General features: G+C 42.1%; 1 protein-coding gene across 18 annotated transcripts in view; it reads right to left on the reverse strand.

The window, feature by feature from the left end:
- Nucleotides 1–43: 43 nt before the first annotated feature.
- Nucleotides 44–18,733, reverse strand: part of DEPDC5 (DEP domain containing 5, GATOR1 subcomplex subunit) — a 48,318-nt gene continuing 29,628 nt past the window's right edge. For 9 of the 18 annotated variants that reach the window (XM_052795714.1, XM_052795711.1, XM_052795710.1 and 6 more), the window contains 13 exons: nt 17,806–17,939; nt 16,841–16,949; nt 13,909–13,971; nt 12,162–12,313; nt 11,307–11,384; nt 10,738–10,870; nt 9,788–9,896; nt 9,277–9,501; nt 5,170–5,339; nt 4,068–4,239; nt 2,893–2,953; nt 1,736–1,818; nt 44–847 (listed from right to left, as the gene is read on the reverse strand). In XM_052795714.1, the coding sequence (XP_052651674.1) occupies nt 552–847; nt 1,736–1,818; nt 2,893–2,953; nt 4,068–4,239; nt 5,170–5,339; nt 9,277–9,501; nt 9,788–9,896; nt 10,738–10,870; nt 11,307–11,384; nt 12,162–12,313; nt 13,909–13,971; nt 16,841–16,949; nt 17,806–17,939 (1,785 nt within the window). In that variant the 3' untranslated portion in view covers nt 44–551. Of the gene's footprint in view, nt 848–1,735; nt 1,819–2,892; nt 2,954–4,067; nt 4,240–5,169; nt 5,340–7,176; nt 8,960–9,276; nt 9,502–9,787; nt 9,897–10,737; nt 10,871–11,306; nt 11,385–12,161; nt 12,314–13,908; nt 13,972–16,840; nt 16,950–17,805; nt 17,940–18,733 lie in introns of those variants that run through there. The other 9 variants (XM_052795724.1, XM_052795721.1, XM_052795723.1 and 6 more) reach the window with 6 other exon arrangements.

The raw sequence follows: 18,733 nt of genomic DNA on the forward strand, positions 1-18,733 counted from the left end.
ATTCTGTACTGCTGTCTGGAGTTACAACAAAACATCAGGTCACTTGATTTTCTGCATTTTTACTTATTTACATGTATGAAATTTAACAAGTGTGTCTCACATTTTATCTTACATATTCACACAATCAGGTACACCTCAAAAGGGAAAGAGGCAGGCTGCTGTCAGGCACATCAGATGCAAACAGCACCAATCATTTCCAATGACTGTAAGCTGCTACCATCACACTCTGTGCTGAATCTAACTGCCCTTGAAACCCACTTGCACTCTCCCTCCTTTTACCTCTGCTCTAACTGAAGTTTTGGCAATCGAAGACTGCAGCTACTTGAAACCAAGCTGAGGTCAGGTGATAGATATTGGCAAGCCAAGAGCTCAGATTCTTTTTCCAAGGGCTTAATCAAATTCTGTTGAATATCAACAGCATTATTGATCAGGTCATCTTGGAGCCTCAAGATGAATCCAACAGAGAGGCTCTTTTCCAGTTATCCTTCACCTCTACTTCCTTGCCACAAGGTAAAGCTTCTAGCTGTCTCCCTAAGAGATACAAGCCTGTTTCATGGAGCACTAGCATGCATTTTATCTAGACAATCAGTCCAGAACAAAACAAGCCGGCTATCTTTGTTCCAGCAGAAGTCTGTAAAGTCTTTTAGCAACCGATCAGCAAACTTCTCATCCCCAGTGGCACTGGACCGCCATGTTTTCGTCAGCATGGTGTTGTAGGCCCAGTTGTAGCCAATGCGTTCTTCACAAAACATGTTCTGGTTGGTGGAGCTAGTGGAGTTGCGCCGGCGCCGCTGCTGCCCACAAGAAAATTTCCGCTTGGAATATGGTAGCTGCAAAAACACTGTCCCTGGAGGAAACAGACAGGACTTTAGTCTTAGGCAGACCTAAGTCCCTACAGCTGGTAGCTGACTCACTGAATTCTGAAACGGAAACTGGACTGAGTTTCATTTAATTGCCTTTTAGCAAGATAAAATGCGATACACTTTTCCTCCTTCGCTTTTACATGCTACCTCTTCCTGCAAATTACAACACTGGGAGAGAGCACACTTAGTCTTGCCTTTCTCTTGGTAGAAGGGAACAAAGCAAAGACGTAGGCTCTGATCCATCTTTCTAACTTTGTATCAATTTCCATTCTCTTCTGCAGTTTTCCAAAAGCTGTCTTCCTCATGTCTTAGCAACCCCTCTGAACATACTAAGTTATTTTACTTTAATATGCCATGCATGGAGCTTAGTTAGAAGTGCGGATACATCACCATTTATGAAGAATAATAATGACAGCAAGTGGATCCTAAGTACTTTATCTATCTCCCACACAGTGTGCATGGGTAGAGATGCATCTACAACTGACCTTAAGCATGAGAACAGAACACTGACTTGTCCCAACACCTTTATCTCCTTCTGGCTTCTAGATACATATTTATTTACACTGCATTTGGAATAAGCTCTGCCTTTTTTTATTTTTTTTTTCATTTCTCCATCTCCTGGAAAGAAAAATTTCAGAGACACTATAAAGCAAGATTTCAAACCAATGCCATTGATTAGCAGCAACACTTTGTGCTTTTCATACTGCCTTTCCAGTTTTCCCGTTTGTGTTGGCTGATACACCTACTTGTCATCTGACTGGGGACATAATGAAGACCAACATCACTGACACAAAACACAAACTGCACGTAAAATGGTTCTTTTGTTTATAATAGCCTCCTCCTTGCCCCAAAGCCTGCCAAGTATTGCTCACCTGTGACATGGATATACTGGGGCTTGTTCTCAGCTGGGAAGTTGAATGCAGAGGCCGAGTATTTATCTTGCACAAATCCAAATCTGGAGAAACAAACACCAGGGAATTAAAAAAAAGATAGAGAGCCACTCCAGCTAGGATTCCTTCAGCCCAAGGCAGGAGCACCAGGGAAAACCTTCCACTATCACAAAGGCTCCCTCTTCTTATGGCCTGAAGGCAAGGGGAAAAGGTATGAAGAGAGCTGAGCTTCTCCAAATATTCTCCACCCCTGCTAGGCACAGTGTGAAAGCTTGTAACTCCACACTGACCTCTGTCCTAACTCGTGAGAGAAACAAGAGCACCAGTAGCTCAGTTTGGGAGGGCACTGAGCAGTCTCTGACAAAATGGGGCAGCTGCACATCAATGGGGGAAGAGTGATAGTCAAGACAGACATTCCTTGGGTATGTTTCAAGCTGTAACATCCTTTTTTTCATGCTGGGCAATATTCCACGCAGAACTTCAAGCAGCTCACCTGACAGTTCTTTGCTGTTTGTAGAATACTTGTTCCTCTCCTGCTTTCTAAGCTAATGAAAGCTTATTTCCAAGCTAAAGTCCATTACAAAAGGCAGTCTCTCTGTCATGAAAAAGACCTTGGCAGCAAGACCATGAAACAAACTGGCAGCTCAAGCACACAGAGGGGTTAGGCTAGATAGTATGCAAAGTTTCCAACAATTCCTTCTTAAACTGGGCCCAACCTCCTATGTACTGCTCCCATCCCAGTCTCCTGGCTATTGTCAATCATTGGTCATCATCCAGTTCAAGACTGTTAAGTACACGTGAAGGAAGTAACTGTCCCTTCTCAGAAAGAAATCTATTTACAGTCTATCTGCTAACTTAGAAAAACAGGGCACCTTCCAAAGGCAACGCCCTCCCTATGAGGAGGGTATGGTTTGCTAATAAGTGACAGGCTGAAACACTATCTACCTGCCCCTTGTACCCACAGAACCACCTCCAGGCATTCTAGTTATATTTTAGTCTAATAACCTGCAAGCAGACTTCAGAGAGGCAGATGGCACAGAACCCATGCGACTCAGGAGTGACTGTTCAGCACAGGTCTTCATCCTACATTATTACCAAGATAGATATGAACATTTCAAGTCATTCTGCTCTGTACATACCTGTGTGCTATTGCTTCCTGAAGGAGATGCATACGGTCCCAGTATGTTTCTGGTTCGAAGCCTGAAACAAACAAAAAGGTAACAATTACCTAGTAAAGCCACTTTATTTCTTTATTTTTCAAGACTTCAGTTTTCCTCAGAAGACCTCTGTGCACTTTTTTCTAGCCATTTCTTTTAGTCACGTTTTTTCTGTCAGCTGTCCCTTGAATGCCATCTTATTAGAGACGTGACTTATACACTCCAGTAGCAGATTCATCCCTGAATTTAGCTTTTGTGTCTCTTGAGATGGAGAGGAACATAATGGGGTGTGCAGGAGGGGGCAAGGAAGGAGAGTGGGCTGCTGTATATCACCACAGAGTGGTCTGCAAATACTTAGTTCAAAGTCAGGGCGGCTATGGTGACCTCACAGCATATGGATTTGTCACTGATTGTTCTACATTTACACCTGGACACTGGGTCAAACATTAATGAAAATAAAGAAAACCATCATCTTTACCATTTTAAAACAGAGCCTTTTGCTAATTGTCCCTTCTCATGATGCAATTTTGTTTCTCCCTCCATGGGGACAGAGTTCTCTGATCTTTGAGCTTCCACCTGAGACCTACCACAACAGCATCACTCAAAAAGGCGAGGTCACATTGCAGAGAAGGAGATTGCACTTTCTAGCTCTTAATCTCATGTGCAAACACTCTTACCGTGAATGTAACCATGGCAACAACAAAAAAAAAAAAAAAAAGAGGATGGCAGTCATGAAAGCCTAATCTCACTGAGGGGGAGAATAAACATATGCAGGATACAAATGCAGAGCAGCGGTGGGCACGGTCTGCCAGCAAAACAGACTTACAGTATAGCATCATGTCAAACAATAACTACTTGATATAGGCTCTATAAGGGTATGCAACATTATGGCAACAAAGACCACTGGGGAGTCAACCTTTCCTGTGCCTTGGCACTTCTTGCTGCCAACTTCATAACACTGTTGCATGCTGATTAGCCTGCCGGCACAGCCTCCTCTGATCACCACCTGTCTGAGGGTGGCTGCTGAAAGGTAGAAACAGGCCCTTCATCCAGCTAATGCATGTCTGCTAAATGAGGTTCTTCACATCAGCTACATGCCAGAAGGGACCTGCTTGCAGAAAAGTATACGAAGGGGTAAACCAAAGAACATTTCTTACCATCAAACAAATGCTCACTACCCTCCTTCAACAAGCAGCTAACATTGAGTGGGATGAACAACTGAGCTCGAAGTGGGTCTCCGTATAAGTAACTGGGCAAAGCAAATGGGCCTTCCAAGACTGGAACTAGCAAGAAACCACAAGATGTGGCTTTCCGATGCCAACCCTGAACCTGAGAAAAGATTCAAACAATGAATCATACAACATATGCCAAACTGAAGAAGGGCACTTACGTGCATAGGACCAACTTATTCCCCGAGAATAGATCAGACATGCTCAATTCTCCACAGGCTCAGCTTGCTTTGCATGGCAAGCACACAAGCATCCTTGTAAGCAAAGCAGTACAAGCACAAGACATCAGGCTTTCCTTTCTGAAGTGCCACATCGATCAGAAAGCACTTTAAAATAGGACATTTTTCAGGAACTGATTCAGCCTACTTATCATCAGTGGCTAAGCACTGCTGCTTTACTGGAACAGTGCAATAGATTTTAAACAAAAGCAAGTGCTATCTGGCTGGGTGGGGTAAAACCTGGTGTTAAATAATTTGAGTTTTACAGAAGCTACAAAGGGGAAAACAAATCTAAAATTAAGAAGTGACACAAACCACTTGCATTTTCAATTCAAAATGTTTTCAGCAAGTTAAAAAAAAAAAGCTAAAAAGTATTGCTGAACAGGAAGAACACATTGCCTGGAAAAGCCCTGTCATGAAAGCAATTCCACTGAGATTTAAAGTTTTCAGGTTTGGGGATAGAAGGAATGCAATGTGAAATAGATTCTTTTCCAAAGACCCAGCTCAGGGCTTAAGATTTGCCTAAGGGGGACTTAAATTTATCACCTTGACCTATACTGATCTCTGCATACTGTGCATGAAACCCACTAAAAGCAGAACACTATCCTCCAGACAGAAGGACTATAGATAGCATGATAAATGATGACCAGATGCAGCAATGCTAACAAGCACTAGTAAAATTACTTATGGAAATAAGGGCAGATCCAACCCACTCTCTCCTAATACTTCCCATGACAGTGTCCCCAGTAGTCTAAAGGATACAGAGGCCAGACGGGCATTGCTGCAGCCACCCAGAACACAAGGACTCTTACCATCTCAAAAAGAACAGCTGCAGTCACTGCCATCCAGTGTAACTTGATTTCAAAGGCAGCATTCAGGGAGAAATTGCCATGGTAATAACAACTGCACCACTCCAAACGGTCAGTGCGGTTATTCACATCCACATCAAGCGTCACTGTCCGTTGCTCAGGCACTGTAGCAGCTACGCAGCCAAGGAATAGGGGTATATTTAAAAGATGCATTAAAGAGAGGGTAGGAGACAGGATGAAGAGAACAGAAGAAACAAGACAAGCTATTGGAAATTAATTTGTCCTCCCACTCCTCCCCAAATATTTTTGGGCTAGCAGAATAGTCCCAGAATGCTGCTCATCCAGATCACAAAAGACCTGAAGTATTACTCATATCAGGGGTCTGTGCCACAGAATTATGTCCCCAAGCAGTCAAAAGACATTTCAGCTGCAATAAAGAGACAGAACCAAGAGTCAAGCAGCTAATCAATAAGCGACCGGTGCCATAATTAAATATGGCTAGACAATATCAACTCCTTCATACCCAAGACATTCCAAATTGGTTTTAATATTTCTATACGCCCCCACCAGAAATCACAACAGGGTGCTGTTACACAGGGCAGGAGCATTCCAGGACTTTCCACAGCTAAAGGAGATTAGAAGTTAAACTTCTAGTTTCTTTAACCCCGTATCAATAGCCCACATTACCGCATTGCTAAAACTGCACATCCAACACTTTTTGTAAAAGCATGAAAAGTCAGCCAAGACTCATGCAGCAGCATTACGATCACTGCAATACCTTCTATTGCTTTGCAGTAAGTGCTGGGATAGTGCCCAAGCTCCAGCTCCCTTTGTGCCCGACACCCCAGCATCCACGTGAAAGAAAATCTCGGATATCAGGCAAGAGAGGAAGAGAAGCACAGAAAGTGGAAGTGACCTGGCTGGTGTCATATAGCAGACTGCAAGGCCAGGGATAGAACCCAGATCTCCTGACTTTGCGACCAAAGTCCTGCTACGAACCACATTGTCACTTTCAACTTTTCTTTAGGCAAATACAAAATTTAACATTTCTATAATGTCAAAAATTGACACAAAACAAAGGGCTGCAAAAACTACTATTGAAAAAACTTTGCCCTTTTTTTTTATTGTGTGCATGAAGGATGGATGTTGTTATTTCTTGCTTAAGTAGAGAAAGATGTGCACCCTTTTATATGGTCAGCTTTTAAATGACCTTATAATTTAATGGCATTTAAAAAAAAAATGTTTGAAGTTCTTCCTCAAGGTAGATGGAAAGTTCCCACCTTCACTTCTATTGCAAGTTAGCTGGAGACAGTTTTCAAAGTTATAAGAAAATCCTTTACATTGCTATTACTGCAGCTTCAGAAGGGGGGGGGGGGGGGGGGGGGGGAGAAAAAAACCAGTAAAAATGGAAGAACATCACCCAGTTTTGTTTTGTACATAAGATCTATTTTCGTCTTTTGGAAAATGTATCATTTGCAATTTCTGAGTTGGTCTGGTATTGTCAGACAGACCAACATCTTGTGATTTTCTTTTTCTTGCTCCTTTTCAGTGGAATATCACTGTGAATGCAATGCTTGTGGTTAGAAGGTTACCGTGCCAGTTTTGTAACGAAGTATGTTGGAAAACAACATCCCAAAAGCTGTAAAGCGAAAGCAGCTCAGTCAGCTAGATGTTGGTCATTAGCTAAGAGGTCAGTGATAACACCACAGTCCAGTGTGCCCAAACAAGCACACTGTGAAGAATGAGCTCCCTGCTCCCTTAGACTGTTCCTTTTTCCAGATAATGCAGACTCCCCATTAGGGCTGGAGCTTCTCTCTCCATCTTGCCTGCAGCTGTAATTCACAGGTAAAGCAACAGGAAAACAGTCCAACCAGGTGAGCTAATCCAAAGGACCTTAAAAACTGATGAGAAATATCCATGTGTCTGAATTCAGAAGCTTCAGATTAAAACCAACTTAATTTTAACAGAATAAACTCTGGCTTCCATAGATCTGATTTTAAGAGGACTCACCTGCTTCCCAATTGTCTTGTACCAATGAGTATTTAACTAATGATTTATTGAGTAAATCGGAGAGGAGCAGGCAGGTTATTCTCCAGTCACAGACTACGCTACAATTGCTAGTGCATGCATTGCTATAAATCAAAAGGGACACGATTAGGTATATCACAGGTCAGACTTCCACTGGGAAGGGAAAGGGGACAATCACTGGGCAAGTGATAGGGGTATTCGGAGGGATAAAGATTTTAGAGATACGTGGAGCTTGTTCCAGAGCTCCCAATGCTTGCATGCAATTTTATGTCACAGCCTGACATTTAGGGAAGGTGGGGAGAGGAAGAAATAAAAACCACAACCAAATCAAAGCCAAGAGAGGAACAAATGAAGTCACGTGGACCAGAGGTCATCTGGGTTTAGTAAAGCTCCTTGCCTCAGATGAACTGCTAAAGTTTTTTTTGGAATACTGTTTAGAAGAGGGACAGCACAGAAACATCAATTAAACCAGTTCCTTTGTAAGAAAAAGGTTCCACACTGGATTTTTCTCTAAGAAACTATTATTCCTGGAATAAGCAGACCGCATGTGAGGAATCTGGAGGCATTTTTCATTCATCCAAGGACTGCTAATTAGTTAAATAGCAGAATGGACATAATTCCAACTGAAATGAAAAAGGAGGGCTACACGGGTGTGTAACTACATCACATGCTGAAGAAATACACTCTTTCCTGACTGGCATTAAAGAAAAGGCGAGAGGGGCACTAAAGCACACTTCTTTCTTTGCCCATTTCCCTAGGTGCAAGCTTATGGAGTCTCAGTCTTCTCATCTCACAAAAGTGGAAAGACGTAGAAAAGTAAAGTGGTTTTCTTGGGCTAAACAGTGAGTAAGAGATCAAAGCAGGAACAAGATCTGGCCCAAGCACCTCCAGCCATCACAATACTTTCATGCCAGCCTATGTTCAGGCATCAGCTCTGGCCAATCATTGACCTAATGAGGTTGGATACTAGCCAAGGCAATGGATTTATCGTGTGACAGGGAAAAACATCCTGCATATGTTGGCTTCAGGGAATTAACCACTAGTTCAGACTTCCTATCCCTTAACACTTTCTGATGCTGTTCCTCTTCCAACAAGGCTTTCAGAAATACACAAGGATTACTGTAACTTCAGGTTTAAGAGATACTACACCAGCAGTAAGTCACTTTTCTTCAGCAGGTCAAATATACAAAACAGGAGAACAGCAGAATTTTCTTTTTATGCTTAATTGATAGGCCTTTAAAAGATGCATCTAAGTAAATCTGAAGTTGCAGTTCCATAGCAATGATTTTTCTCGTAATTTTAAACAGGGAAAGAAGAAAAAAAGCAAGTGACTCAGGCTGGCCTGGAAATGCAACAAAAAGCTGACAAAGCAACACAGTCAGTCATGCAGCCAGTATGTTTCACGGGCTGTTAGTGGCAGTCAGTGTTATACTTCACACATTACAGAACTTTAGTTATTGTAATGGTATCTTGGCCAGCAGCAAGATCTTCCATATGCAAACCCTAATGCTTCCACACTGCAGGGATCATTTGTAGCTGTGCTTCCCAGACTTAAATATAAGGAGTCTGGCTATGCCTGGATCAGATTAGCCAAGAAACGTCCATCACATCACAGAAAACTTCTAACACATCTGGATCTCACTGTGGCTTTTGCCACTAAGAAGCAGTTAGATGTGTCATTTAAAGTACAGTTTGGTTGCTTTGCTGTTCTCACAACTTATCACAACTCCATGCTTGTCACAGGTTGTGAAGAGTCTCTCTGGATCTGCAAGGAGACAAAGTCAGTATTTTCCTCTCTGAATTCTAGAGGATGACATGGCAGGGGAGGTCCAGGAACAAGACATATTTAAAGAATACTTTTTACTGTATTCCAGTACTCAGAAGCAGAAATTGCCTGCTCAGCCAGTGAAACACACCTCCAGCATATGAGAACAAGTCCACGTGCAAGACACATGTAAGGCCAGCATGAAATTTGCAGCTTTATTGCTGGTCCACGTGAGATCATACCCTTGGCTGGCTGCTCTTCCCCTTTCAAACTATCCCCTTGAACTTCCCCAGCTGTCACCTGTGCTGTGCATCTACCTAATAGTGCAGCTGCCTGGCTCCGTCCTCCGAAACTGCGGCTAAAGGAACTGTGCCTACTTGCATAGGAGGCTGGGCGGCTGGGAAGCCAGGGCAGGAAAAATGCTGGGATTTCCGAGTGCAGGAGCTCTTCTGCCACAAACGCCACCTCAAACCATTTCCTCTGGAAGGCGGAGAAGTCATCCATGGCAGCTGTGTGCCACATGGCAGGCTGCTGCATGCCCACTGAACAAAAAGCAAGGGGAAGGACAGATTGCAGTTAGAAACAAGTGTTCAAGATCAAGAAAGAGATGTAGTTCTTTCTGAAAAAGAGGAAGGAAAAAGAATTAGGTTATGTTGTCTGCAATTTTTTTTTTATTCAAATAGGCTGAATTTCTTTTGACTCTCTTTAGAGCAGTGTTTTTGGTTGCTCCCTAAATGCATTTCTGCTGCAGCACCCATAAGAATCAAGTACAGCTAGTGATTATGCGAAGGGATAATGAGGAAAGTCTTGTAATAATACAATGCTGACCTCGGTCTGGTTCTTTGTCCACAACAATCTTGTAAAAATAAAAGCCATAAATAAAGGTTCGTAAAGCTTCTCCAGATGCATGGACAATAAGCTGCTCTTCTAGCATTTTCTGAACAAAAAAAGAAAACAGAGCAAACACGATAAAAAAGGAGAAGTAACTCTTCCAGTTACATAAAAAGGTTGCTAGAGAACATTAGGAAACAATTTTCTTTTTCTTGACATCTTTTTGCCCAGATACGTGCCTAACGAGAATATCAGCAATGTTACCAAGTCCTTATCTCCCTAGGAAATTGTGTTTGACTTTTCCACAGATACCTGGCTTCCTCCCTTACCCTGTTCTGGTTTTATAGATGGATTTATAGGAAGATAAGAGGTTGGAAACATTCTAGGTTCTCTGTTAATTGATATGGGATCTCAGCAGAGGAATGAACTCCAAAACATTTCCAACCTTCTGCCCTGACATAGTTCGACAGAGAAGAAAAAAAATTCATGAACACAAGCAGTGTATCTTGCATAAGGTGTGTATACTTCAGCATCCATAAAAGAGAGGTCATATGCTGTTTTTATTACAACTCCATTAACTAATTATCAGAAGAAAAACAAAAACTAAACCCAAACCAAATCACACTGTAGTGCCTCATAATTCTAACACAATGGAGAGTTCTTAGTAACTACTAGCTAATTGGAGGTTATACACAGAACTGTCATCATACATGAGGTGGAAAAAATAATATGTATTACTGCTGAAGAATACATTGCTGTTTTGTGATAGGGAATCCAAAAAATGTCATCATTACCTCATAGTCTGTTGAAGACTGTTTTCAATACCTATCAATAAGAGGATTTTAGTACGAAACAAAAATTATTGCTATGATTTCCTCTACAATTCTACTTTCGTCACAGAGTGAGGTATCTCTGGCCCTCCATATACCCCTTGATAGTTCTCTTACCTGCATTATGTCAATTGCCATGGCTTGGGTTTGCACACCTTCCACATTATTCACCAGCCAGTGTACAACTTCTGCACTGATGAAACAGTATGGAGAGAGGCCCTTCTGTTCAGAGAGCAGCTGGATCCCTGTGCTGAATCACAGCAAGTCACACACACGTTAACACAGACTGATTGATAGTTCTTCTAAGTTACAAAGACAAAAATCACTGCTGGGGGAAAAAAAGGGGGCTAAAGATACCGGACAAGAAACACACCATGCCCCCAGAGTGACATACCATTAGCTTCTGATAACAAGATGAAGAGCTGACATTGACAGCACTTTAGCGTCTTACTGAGAATTCTTGCTTTGACAAGATTCTGGAATTCTAATAATTGGAGTCTCTGCAGCAATACTCGTACCTCAATTTCTATAAAATTCCTTGTTGGAGAGATTGGAATTGAATAACAAAAGGAAGCTTAAAACTCTTCCACAGCTGACATGGGGCTCTCCTTTGAGTGACTCCATGCCTCATGTCCTCTTACAAAACATCTAGACAGATGTTAAGCATATTTATATTAAAAACTTACGTGGGGTGTTTCATGGCTTCAAGAATCTCTATCAAGGTGGAGGAGGAAGTCAGAGTGCTTGCTGAACACTGCTGAGAGCTGGGAAGTAAACAGAAGCATGTTCAAAAGTCAAGGAAGCTGCCAGATTTGTTCAAATACGCACATTTAAGAAAAATGCTCTCTCCTCTTCCCAACAATGACTTTGCCACATTTATTTCCTTTTTCATCTCAAGAAGGACAACTAAAAGCATCAGACCTGTATTTCCCCCTGAGGTCGTCAGGTCATTGCTATATTGAACCAATGCACACTGTATTACATACAGATGTACTCGGGAGCAATTGAGAGCAAACATTTTGAGGTTGGCTTTTTCTTTGTTACTGTAATATACAACTGCAGGAAGCAGGTGCTAATGTAGTTTATTTTCAATGTTGCTTCCTCCCTGGTGTCTCGCCTCCAGGTTAGAACCTCTTGGATTTCATCAACCTACTCAATCTAACTAGACCTGCAGGGCCCACCCCTTTGCTAAAACAGACAGAAGACAGATGTCAATTCAAAGCCTGGTTTTCTGCTAACAGATTTCAGAAATGGAATTTCTTTGTTCTTCATTTCTTGAAGAATGAAGCTCTTTTTGTGGGTGGGGAAATCAAGCCTTGTGTTCATTTAATTCTGGAAAACTGGGTTGCAGGGCTTATTTTACTACCAATCTTTCTGCATGTGGAAATGCTGCAGTAAGGTCTTGTGACAAGTGCCTTCTAGTGCTGACAGACACAGCACATCTTGTTCTCAGGTTCCTGTTTAAGTGCCCATTCCTTGACACCAGAAAGGGGAATGTAACTGAACTGAACTGCAGTATAGCACTACTGTGCTTTTCTTACCTGCCCTCTGCAACACCAGCTGTGATATATCCTTGGTCTGCAACATTCTGGGAACTTCCCAAGGTCTGTGTGTTGCTCCTATCAGGTAACTGCCCCATGGTTATCAATGTGTTGCCATCGGAGGTTGCAGGAACTGATTGATCTATAGAGACCTGTAAGGAGTAAACACAGCAACATCTTTATGAAATTTACGATGTAATCCATTTCTCATTTTCTCCCCTCCCTGCATCATCTCAAGCTCAAGTTAGTTAACAACAAGCAGTACTATAAGGCAAGCACAAGCATACGCAGAAAGGATAAATACAGTCTTAGTTTTGTCATCACTACAGAACTACCGACAAACACAGAATTCAGACCCCAGTAAGATGAGGATCACCAACCCAGCAACAACTGTGTTGAGAGAACTACTGGCAAACCAGCAACACCAGTCCCAACCTAACATTTTCAACTTGAGTGAATAACTGCGATTATAATCATACAATGGACAGAACAGGAAACTTAATCACTACGGAAAAGTAGTAAGCAGTTAGAAAAAAATCATTTCAACTCTAACTCTCAGACAAAAATATGCAAATGTATCACATGGAATTCAAGTTTCATAATGCATGAAATCAGCTCATATTCCTTCCTTTCTTAGGGTAGTATCAGGAGGCTGGTTGGCACCCACCCACACCTATGTTGCCAAGACAACAAGAACACTTTCCTCCCGCAGGAACACTTGCACTACTCCAACGGTAGACTGAATAGTTCACAAAATTAACATAAAATCGTTTCAAAAAGAACATGAATGCTGAAAGATTCAGCAAAGTACAGGCTGTAATTGCCATCTGTCATTAACACGTATGGTTTAGGAAAGGCATCTTATATAAAAGCTAGATAGGTGGGGGAGAGAAACACGAACAGCAGAGTAACTCAGTAACTCAAGCTGGTGTAAATATGAGGGCTGATCTGCCACGATGAAGCCACAGCACATGCACAGCTAAAAATCACAAAGCTGGTAGTTTGACTTAGGTCTGATAGCCAGACCAGAGTCCTTTATTTATGCCATTTCTCACATCCCAAAGATCTCTCACTCTGCAACGGCAGATGCCTGGTTTTGGGCAGCCAAAAACGGCAGATGCTCCAATGTGGAACCTACAGTCCCCACAGCCAGCTAAATCCACTCTCCCTTCTCAAAGCTCACTTCAACCAGCAGTATTTTCTATGGACACCATGTTATTGCTAACTCCTAACCGGTGTTAAGTGTACAAACAAGTTCTGTCACGATGACTCTTTTAAACCAAAATGACACCAATATTTTCAGCCCTCAGTTGTTTAAGAATCCAAGGACACAATTTGACTTGGATCTCCCAGAGCCACCACCTGTCAGTCAAATACCATAGAAGAAATTTAGCCAAGAAGGAGATGAGTAAGCTGTTGCCATTTTGTTTAGCAAGGGAAGATGGAAAACAAGTACTTACTGAAACACAAAAAGAGAAGCTTCAGTAGTTGACAAGACAGTACTGCAAAGGACAGTAAGGCAGGGCACATGAACATCCAAAGCACATCACAAACATTGAATGGTGGAAGGAAATAGTCGCATCCACGACCACCAGTCATTTTGTCCTGCTAATGTTGCACATCTCCCTCTCAACGAGCAGATCTGGAAACTAACACAGGTTCCCCACGTGGCAAGCTCAGGACAACAAATGCTCTCCATCACCTCTGTCCAAAAGCCAGAGATGACAAGACCCCATTCAAAACTAACCTGTGAGTAGAAGGTTGAAGCTGTACGTGGGCTGCGAACAAAATCCATAAAGAAGGCCCCATCCTGAAGGCATCAGAGGAAGTAGGCCCATTAATGGCAACAGCAACAGGAACAAGGAGTTGAAGAAAAGCAAATACAAGGTTGTGCAAATACGAAATGACCACAGAGAGAAAGTATGAGGAGAATGCAAATCCCAAACAGACCCAGAACGTCTGATGCAGCAGAACACAGAGCATCAGGAGTTATTCACACACATACCCTTACTTTCTCCCTCTGTAACAAGACATTGCTCTTCCTTAGCACAGATGCTTTTTCAAAGTTTTGAAAACCACACTGATCAGAAGCCAATTGAAACTACAGCCTTCCCTCCACACTTCACAGGAGTAAGGCTTGAGCTCTAAAGTATGTGGGTTTCCATCCCAAATGCAAAGCTGAATAGTGATACAGAAACCTGTAGAACTGCGTGTGTAATGACAAATATCCAAAGGAGAACAGCTTTTTTTTCTAATCTGTCAGTCATTCAAACGATAAAGAAGGAGAGGCAAAGAAGCTCTTTTCAGGAAGCACACTCTTCCTCTCAAATGCAGGTCTGGTACGGTGCAAAGGAAAGGGAAGAAAAATTCATTGCAAAGATCTTTCCAACATTGTGTTTAATACTTGATGCAAAATTAAACAGATACTGCCTGTGCTATGTTCCCCGCCTACTTGCAATCCCTGGATGAATTTATCCCCGGCTGCTATTCAAAGATGTGTCAAGATTCTCTTATCACATAAGACAATGCAGTGGAACTCAACTAGATTTTCATTCCCTATTTGCAATTCTTTATTCTGTTCCCTAGGCAAAACAGTTTGTCTAGCCTGCAATTAAGATGATGCTTACCCTGGTATGTACATACAAAACATTTTCTGGAAAGAATCAACACCAGGGTTATATGGCTGGCAGTTTACGCAGTGCAGAAACAGAGCCAAGCACCCTGTATCCATAAGGGTAAAAACTTCCCAAACAGATTACGCATTAAGCTAACTCAGTCTGTTAAAATCATACTGTACTGCCCAGTAACTGGCTGAAGTGACTTGTCAGTCCTACTCTGAAACAGAGTAAAGGTGGAGCCAGTGGCTCAGGTTTGTTTTGGAATAACTCCAGCACTGAACAGCATCCTAGAAAAGCACTTGCTCCCTTGACTGCTGACAGAGCACACAGCTGTGACAATTTGTCAGTACTTTGGCTGCAAGGCTCTGGACAGTCAATAGACATAGCCATGCTGGTGAGCCCTAAAGGAGTTGTGTTGTCCTGGGAACAAGGCACACACTTGCTGATGTTTCCAAGTGAGCACAAAGCTGCCTGATAAGGCTGCCTGTCCACTGGCACCTTTCCAACAACCGTGAACCATCAATTTGGAGATCCCAATAGCTTCTCTCCCAGTCCCTACGTGTAAATATTTATAGCAGTGTTTACTACTGTAATGTGAAAGGCTTTCAACTGATAACACACTCTTCCAGATTCCCCGGTTAGCCCTCCAGAAAGGCTTTTGAATATAGTTACTTTTAAAATTACACAAGATCTCATTTACTTATTTGCAGTTGCTGGTTGCACAAAGTCTGCTACTTTGTTTCCAACACACCAGTGTGCTATTGCTACGGAAGCCCATTTTGCCTTTTTCCCTCTGCCGCACAGAACCACCAGACACAACATGCTTCTGTTCTGTGTCCTACGTCGAATTTTCACCGGTTTTACTGGTAGAAAGACATATTTACAATTTCCGTATTTAAAGAGGGAAGTTTGATGAAGTTAATTTTCCAAAATGGTAGAAGAGGAGAATGCAAAGCCTGAATTATGATCTGGAAGTTTGCAAACATGTCTCAAGTCAATTTCTGCACCTATTTTTTCCAAGCCTAGCATGACCTGCTCCAGAATCTCATCTGTGTTTTGGAAACACTCTCATTCTACAAATAGGTGTCTATTACTAAGATGACTACAGTTACTCTATCACTTCAACTAGCAATATCCAGGTCTCCAGAGTAACACAACACTTGTCCCTCCCTGGTGGTGGCAGAAAAGGGTGGATGTCAAAACACTAGATGCTAAGAAAAAACCACTGAAAGCGATGGTTAAATTGATAGTGGGGAATCTGAGAACTTTTTCTTTGCAATACTTCAACTGTTGAACCCAAAGACAGGTCACACTTGAGGATAGTATCTTCGTTCAGTTCCTTGTTACTTTTGCTGAAAGACCTTCATGCCAGAATACAGAAAAATATTCAAGTACTTCTGGTTGGACTTGGAGGTGGAGTTTCTGCCCTCCTGGCACTCACAGGACAGTTGACAGGAAGGCTGAGAGATAGCACAGTCTTTTCTTTAAGTGTCTGAAGAGAGCTCCAGGAAGACAGTTTTCTCCAGCCTGGAGTCCAGCCAGTGAAGGCATGACATCTAAATCACTACTCAGGAACACATCCTCTCCTCGAAGCAGATGCAAGTGACTGGAGTTCCTGCTGTTAAAATTCCACTGAAGCCTCACACAGTCACGGTCTAGAGCTTGATTTTGCTCTTAAAGACAGCGTTCATACAGATGCAGACAGCGCTGTACTACTAAATCTAAAAATCAAACCCTGACTGAAATGAAATGTGCTACCGGAAAAAGAAATGGACTAATTAACAAATACCACTTAAATTAGCAAAACACAATGAGATAGCATCCCAGGGATTCTATCTCATTGTCATAGTATTAAAGAATTGACGGATGGCTGTGCCCCAACCTCTTCTTACGCCCTTACGCACAAAGCCTTAAGAGCATCCCCGGTCCAGGACCAGTCCTTGCTGGATTAGAGAGTAAGATGTAGTATGACGTAGCCATGTGCTTAGAGAAATAACCTTCTATTATTTGAGAAATTCTTATGTAAAAATGGTAGCTAAAGACAGACCAGAAAGTCTTTACCTTACGAGGGCTGTCCATATAGGTAGGTGTGATAGCAATGCTCCCACTCTCCGAAGGCTGCCCAGAGCTCTTCCCAGAAAGCATTGCTGCTTGCTGCTCCCCCAGTGTCCTAAAACAAAAGGAAGGAATGCAGAGTTTGTTCAAACATACTCTGTGTCAACTTCCACCTGAAGGCAACTGTTGAAGAGAGGTACTACTGCATTTTCAGGCATTTGCTTTCCCACAGTCTGAAGCACAGAGTCAATCCAAAGTTCTGTAAGTGCTTTTTACCCCACATAAACAACATGGACACTTGAACTTACTCAGTTTTATTATGCATGTGTAATACTACCTTATCATTAAAAAAATATTAAAGTCTCTTATGTATTTAACAGCAACAATGTTTTAAATTGTGTTTACAGCATATCTGGTATTAGTACTCTGAGTTTCTTTGAACCATTCTAGATCAATACTGAGAAAGAACCTCAGAAGTTTCACAGGTATTTTAACAGATGTTATCAGTGTAAACAAGCTATTTTCTTTAGGCTCTATTTGTTACCCAGTGTTTACACTGAGACCACTCAACTGGTGTCATGTATTTGTGTACACTTATGTCCCAGCTAAGCTCTTCTTATGTGGATAAAACCGTACTGGCAAATCACAAATAGATGACAAATCTGATGTGTAATGGACTGAAATGCTACTTTAAAAGATGCTCCTTCTAAATTACTGGACATTCACTTCTCTAGTCTCCATGTTCCTTTCTAGTCTTTGATATTCATTCTATTAATGGAAACATAACACAAGGAAGTCACCGGAAAAAAACAGTATTTCCCCAGCCCTGCCTGCCACAAGGATACTAAAGAAGCAGGATCCCACATCCCTTTTTGAGGCAAAGTTCCCTAAATCTGCTTTAGCCAGCCCAGGTGGAATACACAGGAAGGATGTTCTAGTGGTCTTCACACAGCCTAGTTGTAGAGACTCACTTCTGACTGGCTTCCATCTGCAGCAGAGCTGAGAGTGCTGAGGTTCCTTTCTTCCCAATGGGAGGCCCAGACTGCTCCAGAGAGTGGGTGGGAATTGGACCAGCAATCTGCAAGCCTTTCATGGCAGACCCTTTCTAACAAAGAAAAAATGAAAGCACAGACTTCAGTCAAGCTAGGCTTAACTAGTAAGCAAGAACACAACACCTCACGTCAGCAGATCTTTAATAGGTACACTTTAAAAAGGGAGTTAAACCACAGGTATACAAGAAATGGAACAGCCTAGTGTCTTGTGTGGATGCTATTCTCAAAATAAAATGGATGTTATTTTGGAAAAGGTGGATTTGCTCTGAAATAGATTACGCCATTCAGCGTGTGAATTGGAAGAGAATTTGATACACACTGACCAGTTTCTCATCACCCTCTTGAAACTACTGTTCACCAGGAATTCACCCATATGGTTCTCTTTTCACAATCCATTTCCTACGTCTGCAGCACACAGCCAACCCAGCTAGAAGTTACCAGCTTAACTACCTCACAGATCCCTTTTTATCAATTATCTGCATCATAAGGTGCAATAACATGTCCAGGCTAACCACACCTACAGCACAAAGCAATGCACATTTGCGAAGAAGTGGCATCAGCCTTATGGTAAGAGAACATCAGCTGAGGAAAAAATAGAGCACCAACAGACTAAGGCATGGCTTTGCTATGCAGAAGAGCTTGGCTTCTCATTGAGTGAGCTAACTGTTCTGATTCTGGTTCCAGCCACAGCAGCATGGGATACACATTCCAGGTAAATGTAATTAGTTCAAGAATAGCAAGGTGTTAGCAAGGCCATACTATTTGAAATCTGAAATAGTACATGAGTCAGCACTATGCTTTATGCGTGGATTACCCACACATATACACATATACCCTCCAACTTGCT

The sequence above is a fragment of the Harpia harpyja genome, chromosome 9 (assembly GCF_026419915.1).
Source record: "Harpia harpyja isolate bHarHar1 chromosome 9, bHarHar1 primary haplotype, whole genome shotgun sequence".
Classification (NCBI taxonomy): Eukaryota; Metazoa; Chordata; class Aves; order Accipitriformes; family Accipitridae; genus Harpia; species Harpia harpyja.